This window comes from Siphateles boraxobius, unplaced genomic scaffold (assembly GCF_051911475.1).
Source record: "Siphateles boraxobius isolate OS27281-9 unplaced genomic scaffold, OSU_SipBor_1 56, whole genome shotgun sequence".
NCBI classification, from domain to species: domain Eukaryota; kingdom Metazoa; phylum Chordata; class Actinopteri; order Cypriniformes; family Leuciscidae; genus Siphateles; species Siphateles boraxobius.
This window is the reverse complement of record NW_027509182.1, coordinates 6,437,495-6,452,325: the sequence shown is the minus strand read 5'-3', so window position 1 is coordinate 6,452,325 and position 14,831 is coordinate 6,437,495. Positions and strand designations below refer to the sequence as shown.

Genomic DNA, 14,831 nt, shown 5'->3' with positions numbered 1-14,831 from the left:
CTTTAAATGTGACACATAATAGAAGTATTTCCCTGCTCCTGAATAAATAAATTCACAAATACATTTACAATGCAAAGCTCCTTTCCCAGTCCAGAACATTAAAGAAACTCAAGCAGCAAAATTGGGTCACTCAGAAATTGTCTAAGCTTAAGATGTCACATCCATGAGAAAATTAGCATTACCGACCAAATCAATGCCTTCACACATTGCTAGGGCTGTCACAATATCAGATTTAAAACTAAACAATTATTGTGGCCAAAATAATTCACAATAACTATATTATCGCAATGTTTACAGATATCTACTTATAAATGTGACCAGTCACGGAAACTAGGGACACAAGTCGGTTCTGGGGCATTTTGAGTTATTCATAGATTCTGAGAGTGTAATATCCAAGCTTTCCAACGATGTGTAACATGTGGAAATCTGATAATATTTGGAGAAGTTGTGGCCATTTTAAAGTAGGCACTTAAAAAAGCTCAAAGAGGAGAAAACGAGCTAAAGATTGTGCAGTTCTCACCTGTCTCTGCTGCTGGGGGTGACAATAGGGCTCATTTACATCTCATTTAGATAAGCCATACCCCCTGTAAAGCTCCTCCATGTGCTTTACAGCTTTTTTTACACTTCGAATGAGTGCACTTCTGCCGCACTAGGCGAAAAACAATTGTGCTGCCCCTCTATTTGCAACGTACCAGCAACAACACATAAAGACCAATAATGCCATATAGCCTGCATATAACGCGAAACCAGCAACAACACATAAAGACCAATATGCCATATACATATAACGCAAAACCAGCAACAACACACAAAGACCAATATGCCATATAGCCTGCATATAACGCAAAACCAGCAACAACACACAAAGGCCAATATGCCATATACATACAGTATAACGCAAAACCAGCAACAACACACAAAGACCAATATGCCATATACATATAACGCAAAACCAACAACAACAAACAAAGACCAATAAGCCATAGGCCTACATATCTATAGCGCAAATAGTACGCAACGCTCGTGTGCCCAAAATGTCAACAATATTAAAGTTTATGTAGGAGGCAAATGCCTGCTGGCATTTTTCTTTAAGCAGTCATTTCTGCAATTTTCCAAATAATCACATTTCACCTCCTCAAATTACTGTTGCAAATCTCTTTACACCACTTTCTTATGTGCGTATACACACACAAATGAAATGTCCGCAAGCACATTATATCATCAGCAGGTTCAGCATCTTAAATAACGACTAAAGAGCAAATGAAGCTTAACTTACATTTCAGAAACACGCACGGCAGGCCTTCATCGCAGCAGCAAAGGTCTTAACTGCATCCTCTATTTCGATTCTCCGTCACATATGAAACAGCCAGCCACCGCTGTCAGCGAGCCGAGCCGCCGTATTGAAGCACTGAGGGCGAGCGCGCTGCGCCCATACCTCCGGTTCAGTTTCCCGAGCCCACGAAGTGCGGCGAAAACATTTTCGGTGTAACTGCCAGACGGTTCATCTCGTCTGCGACAATCTTTGCGGCATCCATCTTCATTGAATTTTGATATCAGAGAGAGCTGGCCAGAGCACAGCATAATAAGTAGCCATGTGGTTGACTTGGAGGGCGGGGGCAAAAGCGCCGGGTTATTCAGTATGGAAATACACACAGACAATGACACGCCACGCCCCTACTGCATGCTAGAATCTCCGAAAACAAGCCGATTTCAACCTCAAAATGTAAGCTTTTAAATATACCAATACTGCTATCTCAAACATGGAGAGGCTTCTTCGTGATTTCAATTAACAGATTCTCCAAAAAATTGAAAATCACCAATTTTGAAAAAAAAATCTTCTTTCTCATTTTGCTCGAAAGTTGTGCTGCCGACTTGTGTCCCTGGTTTCTGTGACGGGTCACAAATGTGTCATTTGATTACACAGCAGCTGAGTGTAGGGTTTAATTCAAAGAGAGGAAATATAAACTTTTTTTGTGCAAAAAACCTTGACTAACATTACTGCATGGTCAAAAGTATGTGGACATCCCCCTGAAACAGGTTTAACATGCTATTTTGGCTACACCTGTTACTAGCAGGTGCAAAAAAAAATGAACTAAAATTATACACACTTAATTTGATGAAGAACTTTCTTCTTGGCCACTAAAGGCCAAAAATGAAGGTATGTCATTTTTTAACTGCACTAAAGCAAAAAAATACGATAATATGTTTGCAGATATTTACGGAACATGCTAAGTTCACATACTTATATCTCTGAAGAACAATGCTACAGCCAGTTATTTTACTTTAAAATGTGCGTTCCATGTCATAATGTCTATTTTTGTTTTGGTCTGTGTGTTCCCACCCAATAGTATTTGGACACACCAGGTTGCCAGCTGGCAGGAAACACAGAGTAAACTGGGTCAGAGATCGCAGACCTAACCTAAAAAGCCTTGGCATCCATCTAAAAATTTCTATGAAAGGGAGCATATTAAAACGCAGATAAATCAACTCATCAACTTACAGTGTTGTAAGTCTTCTTGCCTTCCATTGTCAACTGCGCTAGCTCCAGTTGTGTGTCCCCAATCTGGCAACCCGTGTGAGCGTCGAGTATGAGGAGGAGGTATGACGAGTATGCCTTTCTACAATATTTTGCATTTGGACTGCAGTACTTGAACCGCCAGCTGTCAATATTATATACTGCACCTTTAATAAAGTACATTCTGCAAATATGCATGTGCATAGAATACAATATGAACACATACGATCAACTATGTTGGCATAATTGGCATAAATAACATGTTTGAACATACCATTTAGTCGACGTACTGCTTCGACTAGTGGAATGTGCTGTAAGCCTTCTGTTCCAGCCTGCCAACAATGCCGCAGTACACAAAGCAAGGTCCATAAAGAAAGATTTACCGAGTATGGGATGTAAGAACTTGACTGACCTGCACAAATCCCAGACCTGAACACCTTTGGGATGAATTACCCCATCGCCCAACATCAGCATCTGCCCTGATGCTTAGTTGTTTCTGAGTGGAAGCAAATCCCCACAGCCATGTTCCAACTAGAGGAAACCCTTGGTAGAAGAGTGAAATAAGACGATATATGGGATGGGATGGGATGGGATGGGGGGGAGGGGGGGGGGGGGGGGGGGCTGAGGAATATCATGATATGCTTAGTGTGATTTTCAAATTGTGCAGTTTGTGATTTAATTAAGTAAATATATGTGCTACCCATTTCAGTGAAGTGCGTCAATTACACACATGTAGTTCATAATACAGTGTTTTCAGAGTTTCAGAACGTTCATTGACTGTGAATGAAGATGATCGAGACGATGAGACACTGAGCTGCTTACGTGTAAATGAGCATACAGTGCCTTCAATCTGAAACCGGCAGCACATTTTTCGACAACCCGTAAAAATAAAATTGATGGTATAGCATTTGAAAATGAAGAAATGAAATATCAGTATTGTAATTTTACAATAAATAAAAAAAAATAGTTTTACAATAATGTTTATACCACGGGCTGTTTAAATACTCGATTCTGATTGGCTGGAAGGTGTGCAGTAAAACCGTTTAATGCACAGGTAGTTCCAGTCAGTTTGATTAGACTACAGTTCTAAATTAATCCGCTACTATAATCATTGGTAACCATAGTAACACAGTTACACTTGCAAACAGAGTGAGAGACACATATGAAAATGTTTATTTAGGTAGGCTAAATGGATGATTTTTGAATATCGTTTAATTTGTATGGTGAATATGGCAATTTTGAGAAATGGGCCCAGGCACAAGACGAAATAGAAGACTTGGAGAAGACGTTGAATGATAAAAAGCGGCACAAAGAATTAACACCGACAGAGCTAGATAAGATCGAAGACGACAAAGATGAGGTCAATACGAAAAAGACAACTAAATGGGCAATTAACACTTTCAGTGACTTTTTGCGGCAAAGACAGAAAAATTGTGATTTCGAGACCTACTCTGCTTCTCTTTTAAATGAGACATTGCGGGAGTTTTATGCCTCTGTTCAGTCTACCGCTGGACGCGAATACAGTGTTGCATATTTGATGTCTCTCAGAGCAGGTATAAACCATCACATTACAAAATACAACATTAAGTGATAAAGACTTCAATAAAACTGATTTAAAGATGGCATTGCTTGAAAAGCGCTAACTTACAGGAAAAGACACCGGCGTTCATCATCCGCGTATTACTGTCTGACTTGGAGAAAATTAGAAAGGCACCTGCACTCTCCCCTTTCACACCCACAGGACTTGTAAGAAAAGTTTGGTTTGACATACAGCTGTGTTTTGCACGGAGGGGAAGAGAAGGAAACAGTAACCTATCAAAAGAGTCTTTCGTTCTCCGGCAAGACGAGAATGGGAAAGAGTAGGCCTACCTGACCCTGGCATACCCAGAGACAAAAAACCACAAGGATCCTACCGCATCGGATAGGGAAAATTTACGAGGATTTATGTTTGCGAGCCCCGGCGACCCACTTTGTCCCGTGGACAGCTTTAAAAAATATCTGTCAAAGTGTCCAGAAAATGCCGGAGCGCTCTATTTGCATCCGAGACGCATCCCTCTGTGCAAACTCGAGAGCACCGAAATGTGGTTCACCAGGGAGCCGATGGGGCTCAACTACCTTGGCAATTGGGACTCTTTCAGTTCTTTGTCTCTCTCTTTTAATAATGAATTTAAATAAATGTGATAATTCATTCAAATAAAAGCAATCCGATGGCTCTACTTTATTTAAAGCGGACGGAGTGCTAGAACTAACGAGCCGTAATTTAAGAAAATAACCGTCATTTTTACACGTCTGTTAAAAAATTACACTGTAAACATCAGTTACAGCTTTAACTTATTTTTAACTTGGCAAATAACCGTGGTATAAGCGGGATAACCTCCGCTTCGCGTCGGTGGTTCTTCGCCTTACGTCGTGCATTAAAATCCTTTAATGCATGGCTAGCCGTGGATTATCCCTAACTTAATATGTTTAATAATAATCGCAATAAAATCATAATCATAAAATCATAATTGTTATTATCTTACAGTCATAATGAATTGGTCAAAAACAGTGTAAATGTGGCCTATGAAAACTGAAGTGGAAAGTTGTTGTTTTTTTCCCCCTCACTTTATGGTTTGAGCTGGTTCCTCTAAAGAGTAAATCCAATTATGAACACCCACTTTTTAAAAGTTTTTCCATTCAGCCCTAAAAGGATTCCACACTTTAAAAAGTTCAGGGTAAAAAGTTTAGCTCTTTTTTTCTTTCCGATGCACTCCCTTACAAAATCACCCCAATCGTTCTAAAATATAACTATCCAAGTCATCTGGTGAAACTTCCAGTATTTCATATCGTAATTTATATTGCAGAAAAACAAAATATAATTTTTTCCCCCCGATATTGAGCAGCCCTAGTGTAAAAGCTGTTTGAGTAGCAATGGAAGGAAAAACAAACGTATTAATGCTATGGTTCTAAAACAATATTCAGCAGGCACATATAAATGTGGCATACTTTTGGCCTACAAAAGTGTAGATTATGCCCCTGTTTAATACTTTATTACTACTGTTGCATAATATTACACAGTGACAGTCATTCAGTCAACCCACACACATTTCTCCCTCAGTGTGGCTCTACGCTCACAGTTTGAGGTTACTGTGCTACTGTCACTGGTGTAAGCTTGAGGAATTTTTAAAAGCAGCCAAGCAGCAGCACAAGAGCCCAGCAGAAAGACTAATGAGTCACGCTGAGACAACACTGACCCAGTCAGCCCTCGTCGCCATCATCACCTCTTCTGCCACAGGTGTCCTTCAATTAGGAAAGGTAATGACGATGCAGGCCAGACAGTGTCTTTCCCAGCCACATCAGCATGCTGATTTAAATATCTGGACTGCAGACTCAACCAATTTGCTGTTCTAATCATTTCACCTGGGCTTACTTTGGGTTGAGAAATCCTAATGCCAAGCGGAAGCCTGCAGTGCAGAAGAAACAAGAAATATCACAACTGAAGTAAGGAAAAAAGAAAGCAAGCGAAGCTTAAAGGCTGAGGGGACATCTAGATGGCATGGGCACAGGGAGTACAAGCAACTTCTGCAGATTTGTCGCACATGAGAAATGGAGGGAGGGAGGGAGGGAAGCGGCGGTGGATATGGAGGAAGAGATGAAGGGAGGGAGGCAAACAAGACCACGTGAGGAGCCAAGAAATGCTGGAGGGCAAAAATCTGGCCATATTTCTTCAGCTTCCACTGCAGTGATCACAGATCACAGTCTCCCATGTAGAGCCAAAATGCCCAGTGTGAACGCTGACAATGTTTGGACTTCACAATGCTATGCTGATGACCTGTTTAACATTTCTTAGTTGTTTAACAGTATTAGTTTAGTAATTTAAGGGGGGAAACGAATATGTTCATGCCACTGACAGAAAAAACAAGCAACTATTTTTGCTTTACAGCAGGCAGAAAAAAAATATCTGTTTTTTCTCATGCACAGGTGTGTGGACTAAGACCAAAATCACAGGAAGGCCACAGCTTGGCAAAATCATACATAAAAAAAGAATATTATTTTTTATGCATAATGAATTTGTGCCTTTCTATGCATAAAATGTGCCTAATCCATATATACAATAAATTGATAAAAAAGGGACAGTAAAGACATTTATAATGTTACATAAGATTTCCATTTCAAATATTAATAAAACTAACTTTCTATTAATAAAAGACTCTAACCCTAACCCTAAATATTAGGCAGCACAACTGTAGTCAACACTGATAATCACAAGAATTGTTTCTTGAGCAGCAAATCAGCATATTAGAATGATTTCTGAAGGATCATGTGAATGCTCATGTGACACTGAAGGCTGGAATTATCACAATAAATTACATTTTAAAATATATTCAAATAGAAACAGTTATTTTAAACTGTAATAATATATTTAACAATATGATAATGATTACTGTTATTTTGATCAAATAAATGCAGCCTTGGTGAGCAATGAGCATTAGAGACTTCTTTCAAAAACATTTAAAATCTTACCGAACCAAGACGTGTGTGTGTGTGTGTGTGTGTGTGTGTGTGTGTGTGTGTGTGTGTGTGTGTGTGTGTGTGTGTGTGTGTGTGTGTGTGTAATGATCAACAGTCTAAAGATGTGTAAAATTGCATACATGTGTAAAATTGGTTTAATAAGTATAACATTTAAATTGACTAATTTAATTGACTGAATTACCCCAAAATTTACGATACCGCATTCATTAATATATAATATTTAAATAATCCAAAAAGCCTGATTATAAAAAAAAATGAATGGTCAATCTGGCATCATTGCAAAAACAGCATCACATTCTAAGACATTTGACCAAAAAAAAAAAGAAATTATATATATATATTTTTTCAAACTGTATTAATGGGGATATGAACTCTGCTTCACACTGCAACTAACCACACGCTTTAATGATAAGTTATTCCTCTTTTTGACTTGTTTTGGTCTAATTGTGTCATGTATTTTTGAATTACTCAACATTTCTTTGCTGCTCATTCGTAAATAACTTAAATCAGTCCTGCCCACCGATAGCCATACAAAAACATCCATTTAAGCGCTACTGCAAAGTCTGTTCTTGTTAGCACATTTCTACCGTCACAGCCTTTGAAAGTAGATGCGATAATGATAATTCTACTCGAAAAGGCAAGAGGCATTTTCCCAGCTAATCTATTTGTTTCAGTCCTAGCAAATGCTCCTAGTCGGCTAATTAATAGCCTCACAGAGATTTTTCAGACTAACAAAATATGCATCTCACATCTACTTAATTTTCCTGCAGCTACAGACAATTTCCTTATTAATAAGCATTCCCTTTGTCAAGACACTAATCCTGTGCAGCTGGCAGGCATACAACGACGGGCAAGAAACAAGAGTGGGAAATACAGGTTACAATCTCCTGAGTCAGCCCTTTAATCATAGCTGCAGTCTTATTAAAGCAAGAGCACAATACAGCCAGCCATTCCACAAAAAAACAAAACACGCTGACAACAAAATGTAGGGATGGCGCAAATGTCGTCCATTTGTGATTTTTCCTCATCCCTGCTGTCTGGGAGAGGTTTCTGGTCATGATTCTCAGAGCTATCGCTATATGATGACTGTATATGATGACAGTGAAATATGTAAGTGATGAATGGACACAGTAGGTACCAAACTAAAGAGTCTGGTAGATACAAGCAGTGTCTCTTTCCCTGATTGGTTGACAGATGGGTCAGGCGGGTTGCCTGGGGAGAGGCAATTTATCTCACATGACAAAGGGTCAACTTCAAACTCAAAGAGGATGTTTTAACGATGGTAAAGTACAAGCCATCTCGTGCTATTAGGCCCACCCATTGAAGAAATAAGAACATTTTAAAGGATGTTGCTATCCTGGTGCAGGTTTGATCACAGTGCTTGTGAGTGGAGGAGATCTTTCTTTTAAAGGGCAATGTGCAGTGAATGTAAACAAGTTGCGTGTTTTCAGAAGAAAAGCCAAAGTGCCTTCAGGGCCAATGCGGGAGGTCTTCAGTCATCCCATATCTGTAGAAACCACCACTTCACAAAGCTGTCTTTTACTGCAACTCACGGAACAACGTTTTGTAGTGTCGCTGTTGGTGCCAGCTAATGCTATTACTGCATTAATCAATGATTTGACATGCTGTGCCACACATTTATAGTGGGTGTACGTGTAAGCCAAGAGATGATGAAATTAAATATTCTTTTACCAGGAAAGACAAAAATAACTATTCTACAAAAACATTCTGCTTCAATTTAAAACGTTTCACCTTTTTATCATGTTTTGTCATGTTCGTTCAGGTTCAAACCGGCCTTATTCTGTTGGTAATTAGGTTGCTTGAGTTTACAAATGTCACACAGACCTAAATCCCATTAAGAAATCTCATTAGTACCCGGTGAACCTGTGCAAATTCTGTCAAGTTTGTCAAGGACTTCATATGAAGCAGTAGATAAAAAAAGCAGGGACAATTGATGACGAACGGGCACTATCCTTGCATTCCTAAAGGAGTGTTCAAGTCTTCTGGCATTCCAAAAACTGGTAAAAGGTGGGGACGGCACACCTAAATTTTCCACATATCTAAATCTTTCAAACCCACCAAAAAGGAACTGGACAGATAACTGTCTCTAAAATACATCTGTTCAAAGAAATGACTCAAAAATGACTGGCAATTATCTACCAGGATTTATACATCTGCTAGGACTTAGAAATCCATTTAAGGATAACTTTTGAGAGCTGTTAACTTTGCACCTTTGAAATAAGTTGAAGCTATATTTAGGCCCAGTTTCACAGACAAGGTTTAGTTCCAGTCTAAAATGCATGTTTGAGCTGTTTTAACCGAAAGCAACCTGCACTGATATCTTAAAACATTTCAGTGCCATTGTTTTGTGTCAAGATGCTACCAGTGATTTTTTTTCATCTAGGCTAAGTCACGTTTATAAAAGATCCTAACTGATCTGATGCCTACTACTGGCTTAATTCATTATCTAACTCTGTATTTATTAACTACTGTATTCATTAACTAATGTTAACAAGATTGTAATAAAGTATTAGTAAATGATGAAATTAACATTAACAAAGATTAATAAATGCTGTATACGTGCAGTTCATGTTATGTGTACTAATGTAGTTAACTAACGAAACTTTATTGTAAAGTGTTACCAGAAAATCTAAAAAGTTTGGATTTAAATGACATGAGAGTGAATAAATTATGACAGATTTTGACATTGTCCCTTTAAATTTTGCAAATGCAGCATTCACGACAACACAACTGAGCCCTTTTCTTTGTTCTGCTCAGTGCATTTCAATACATAAAACTTTTAAAACATTTAAGACAATGAAAGAGGAGTCATTTCATAATCAGGATTCAATTAGAAGACTCGTCGAAAATAATTTCAGGTTAGTTTGTCATAAGAATGAGAAACAGCACAGGGGTCCAACAATCAAGCCACTGAAGCTGCACCGATGCTACTTCCCAGGTCTACTAAATAAAACAAGAGTACACAACAAAGCTATTTCTTTTCCAGATGATTTGGTTTCACAGGACAGCCGCTCTGAAACCAAACCAGGGCTCTCCGCACAGGTGCAACATTGTGGATTAACAAACAAGACATTCCTAGAGAGCTCACGGCACGTCTCAGGTTTGTTGATGTTTTCCTTGATCGTAATGCCTGGTTCCTGTCTGTCACGTCTGTAACTGGAAGCGGAGGAGACACACTTGCGCTGGCCCAATTTATTGCCCAAGTACATCAGTATCAACCGCAGATGAAGGCTGTCCGGATTACAGATGCAAACGCATGACTGAATGGCATTGTTGTCAAAACATGCGCAATTGTATTGGACGGTGCCTGACCGATGACATAATGAGCACATCTGACCTTCCATTGCTCCTGCCTTATATGTTCAAGGTATGAATCATGGAAGAGTGAAATGCGCAAGCAAGCTGATCGTATTTTAAATCAACTAGCAATTCCAATGTCATAACTCATAACTTAAAAATCAAAACATTTTTACAAACGAAACTCCCATTCTGGTGTTGCTCATATCCAAGTTTCTGTCAAATACCATAGATTATAGTCAAGTCACATAACGAACTCTCAGGACTTTGATGACTCCCAATTGATGTTGCCTTTGTTCTTATGGTTTCATGAAAGGAAAATAAGGGGTGGGATCAGACCTCAAAGGAATATTTCAAAGAAATATCTCTTCTGTACTGATGACTGTCAATGTAATAATCTTAGTCACACTATGATGCCATAATATGGTTCTGACTCTAAAATAGCCTATAATGACGTGTTTCGTGTTTCAATAGGATTCCTCTTGATGAGATACAAATCAGTCAAAGCTGTCAATTAAACAATGAGAGACACAGCTGTGATAGCTGATCAAGAAAAAGAAAAAAAAGAGAGAGATGAATGTATTTATATGAATGCAGACTGGCTATTAGATAAGCAGATACGGTCTCGTTTTTTATCGTATTCATTTGAAAACTTCAGAGGGAGCAAATCTGAAATGAACTTGAACAGGTACTGATTCCTTGTAAACAAGCAACAGTTAATTAGGAAACATTGGCTAATAATCCAAACTTGTCCCACCCGCATGTCCCCCAAAATGTAGTAATGCAACACTGAACCTCTTAATAGAAGGAACATTTTTAAATACATTTAAAACTTTACAATCTTTTCGTTGCTGCCAGACATTTAAAACGATCTGATTTACAGTATATTAAATATACTCTTTTTGCGCCTAAAGAAATACGCAGTCAAACATGGGTTAGTTCACCCAAAAATGAAAATTATCTCATAATTTACTCACCCTTAAGCCACCCTAGGTGTATATGAGTTTATTCTTTCAGCAAATCAAAATCTGAGTTATATTAAAAATATCCTGGCTCTTCCAAGCTTTAAAATTGTGTGAATGGTACCTCTTGTTTTTAAGCCCGAATAAGCGCATCCATCCATCATATAAGTAATCCATATGGCTCAAGGGGGTTAATAAATACCTTCTGAAGCGAAGGTACTGTATGCGTTTTTGTAAGAAAATTATCCATAATTCTAACTACAATAAACTATAATGACTGGCTTCCGGTAACGGCCGAAGTACAGTGTGACGAATTGAACACAGACACCAATCACAAATTAAACATCTAAAATGAGATTTTTTTTTTATGAGAAATGTCAGAGGAGCTTGAGTTTGTTGTCCAGCCCTATTTGTTTGAACCACAAGATACGCACATACTCTCAACTAAGCTTACACTACATCCTACATCCTATGTAGATAATATGTAGGGTCAGAGATCACTCTTCCTCCGCAACTCGACTTTCTTGTGAACGTGCGGATGGACGTTACCGGAAGCTAGTGATTACAGTTTATAAAGTTATAATTATGGATATTTTTCTTACAAAAATGCATCGCTTCGCTTCAGAAGGCCTTTATTAACCCCCTGGAGCCATGTGGATTAATTTTATGATGGATGGATGGATGGATGCAGTTTCTAGGCTTCAAAAAACAAGGTACCATTCACTACTATTATACTCCCACTCCTCATATTTTATTGTGTGAGGCTGAAAGAAAAAAGTCGTATACACCTAGGATGGCTTGACGGTGAGTAGCCTAAATTATGGGATCATTTTGATTTTTGGGTGAACTAGCTAACCCCCTAACTTTCATGATTCCCTACATTTTTTTTTATCTTAGAATAATAGAATTGGGTTTATTATAGCCTGTGTACTTTTCAAGTCACTCAACACCACATTTTGTTTTGACTACTTTGAGGGGGTTAGTCTTAAATTGACTCCCCATTCCCTAATTCATAACCTTCTTTTACATTACAACAATAGAATAAGAAAAATAAATTTCGACAGAGCAGGCTCAAAAACTGATTTGTTTTGTTTTTTTTAAAAAGGGGCTTTTTTTGTCACCGTTGGCCTCAAGCTTTAGTCGTGCTCCCACCTTGCGGACAGTTGCTATGCTTGAAAAATAAGTGTATGTTGTGTAAAAAAAAGAAAAGAAAAAAAAAAGCATAGCCTATTAAGTAAAAAAGGCGCACTTGAAGCTTACGTTGCCCACCAAGGCTGGAGACAACAACAACACAATAACTTGCAGCGTTAAAATCGGGTTAATCTCAGCTCTGCGCTTAGTGTATGTGTGTTGAATGACCAATTAAGATTTATAAAACCCACTGCATCCCAACATCCAAACACATAGGATCAAATCCGCTGCAGTCATTCACAACACCCAAATATTATCAACCATGGCATGGCATTAAAAAAAAAACAAGCGTGCATAAGCAGACTTACCATCTGAAATGAACATATACAGCAACAGAGTTTCCATCCAAGAGCGTAAAACGGACATGGTAGTTTCCACGAATAAATCCCGTTTATGATGATAAACAACGGCGCTCCTCCAAAATATCTCCCGACCGACGTCTACAGTCCAGCGACGAATTCCCAGCGAGAATCTGTTGGATTGTGATGCTGGTGAACTTTATCTAGAGCTATCACGTCCATTATACCAGACCAGTAAGAGTTAAATAAAAAAAGACCGTGTCAACCAGCGACAGAGCAGACAGAAAGCCCAATCTCATGTACGATGAAGAGCTTTCGACAGAGAGAAAAGTTACAGGTATCCGGCTCAGGTGTCTCGATTCCCACGCGTATCTCTGTCTCTCTCAGTAATCCACACGGCACGGAATAATGTCGTTTTCGTCCATCCAGAGATTTTAATTCAAACTATAATCCCGTGAAAGCATGAAACGCCAGAAATGGTATCGCAACAGCACAATACCAGTGTCGTCCACGAGCTTGTTAGTTTAATAACCTACAAAAGCATCACACAAAGCAACTGATACACGACGCGTTTGTGTTGGATGGCAATATATAATTTCCTTTAGTAACCCCGACATCAAATTGTAGTCCGTGTTATGGATGTATCGATGTATATTTAACCTGAAGTTATGCGATGTTGAACAAGATCGTCGCCCAACGATGCATGAAAATAAACGTTTACTTGTACGCTCCGATGAAAAAAAAGTGTTTTCTTCCTGGATGAAGTCCGAAAGATGACTTGAAATTCTTCTAGGAAGGAACTGAAGTCCAGCACAACCTTTCCCGGTAGCTGCAAAACTATTAACTATACATATGATAAACCTTTCTGTTGATATCACTGTGTGTAGCGTATCAAACCTATATTTTAAAACTCCGAGGACTTACGAATAAATAACGGCTACATTATTCTAAACAATGCAGCGCTCCGGTCTGTATAGCCTACTATATTGAGGTTCGGCTTCACTGTTGAGCTTCGTCAAGTAGAGATTTATTCAAGACCACCCCTCCTCCTAGGTCACACAACTTAACTTTGCGTTTCAACACTCGAGCTGTGGCGAAAAGTATGCTTTGCGTTCCGCTGGACAAGTAGCTGGTGAATCTCCGAACCCTTCAAATCTCTTCAGTTCACAGCGGTCACGTGACACGAGTCTTTACAATCAGACCGCTCTGACGTTTCCAGTTTCCACGCGTCCGTCATGTGCATACACGAAAACATGACAGGGTCACATTTCATCCCAAGATCAAAAGAAATATGATGAGACGATGATCAACTCAAAGTTAAGCTCCGAATTCCAATTACTGTAAGATAAATGCTTTCCTTCAGAGATATTTTTGTGATCCCAATATTTCTCAATGGAATATTTCACATTTGATTCTTATGAGAGACCACATTTGAGGAACTAATTTTCACCCCTAAGTAGGCCTAAGTAAGGTACAAATGTGTTTCTTTTGAATGGGTAGGCCTACATTTCTAGTGATAGCTTTTTTACCTTTTTTTCTACAGTAAGAGATAGGCTAATTTATAGATTTTATAAACTACTCTCATTTCTTGCAGACATATGCAAATATTGTATCAAAGTGATAGCGCAAAAAAGCCTCATTAGCACCTTTCGAAGGGGTATCACCACATTGACAGCGTTTGTACTTTTTTCGGAGTGTGTAAATTATAAGGGGTGGTACCATTAATGGAAAACATAGACATTTTAAATATTGTCACGATTAAAACGTATTTTAAACAGTTTAACTGAAAAGGGTAAAAATATAGCAAAAAAAATAATTAAAGAAAATAAAAAACAGGAAAATTTAAAACAGAAATATAAATACATAAAACATTGACTAATGTCTATCAACATTACATGTCAGTGTGTGTGTGTGTTTAGTCAGTCTCAAAATTGTAGCAAACTATATATTGTCCTAGTTTGTGCAATCTTCCAGTGAAAGAACATGTTCAGTCATAATATTTCTTGTTTTGTAAACTTGAAAAGCTGGTGGTTC

General features: G+C 38.5%; 1 protein-coding gene across 1 annotated transcript in view; it reads right to left on the bottom strand.

The window, feature by feature from the left end:
- tmem132e (transmembrane protein 132E) overlaps positions 1-13,981 on the bottom strand; it is a 386,941-nt gene extending 372,960 nt beyond the window's left edge. Inside the window, exon 1 of the mRNA XM_077206566.1 lies at positions 12,807-13,981. Coding sequence (XP_077062681.1) covers positions 12,807-12,864 — 58 coding nt within the window. The 5' untranslated portion in view covers positions 12,865-13,981. The remainder of the gene's footprint in view (positions 1-12,806) is intronic.
- Positions 13,982-14,831: the final 850 nt, after the last annotated feature.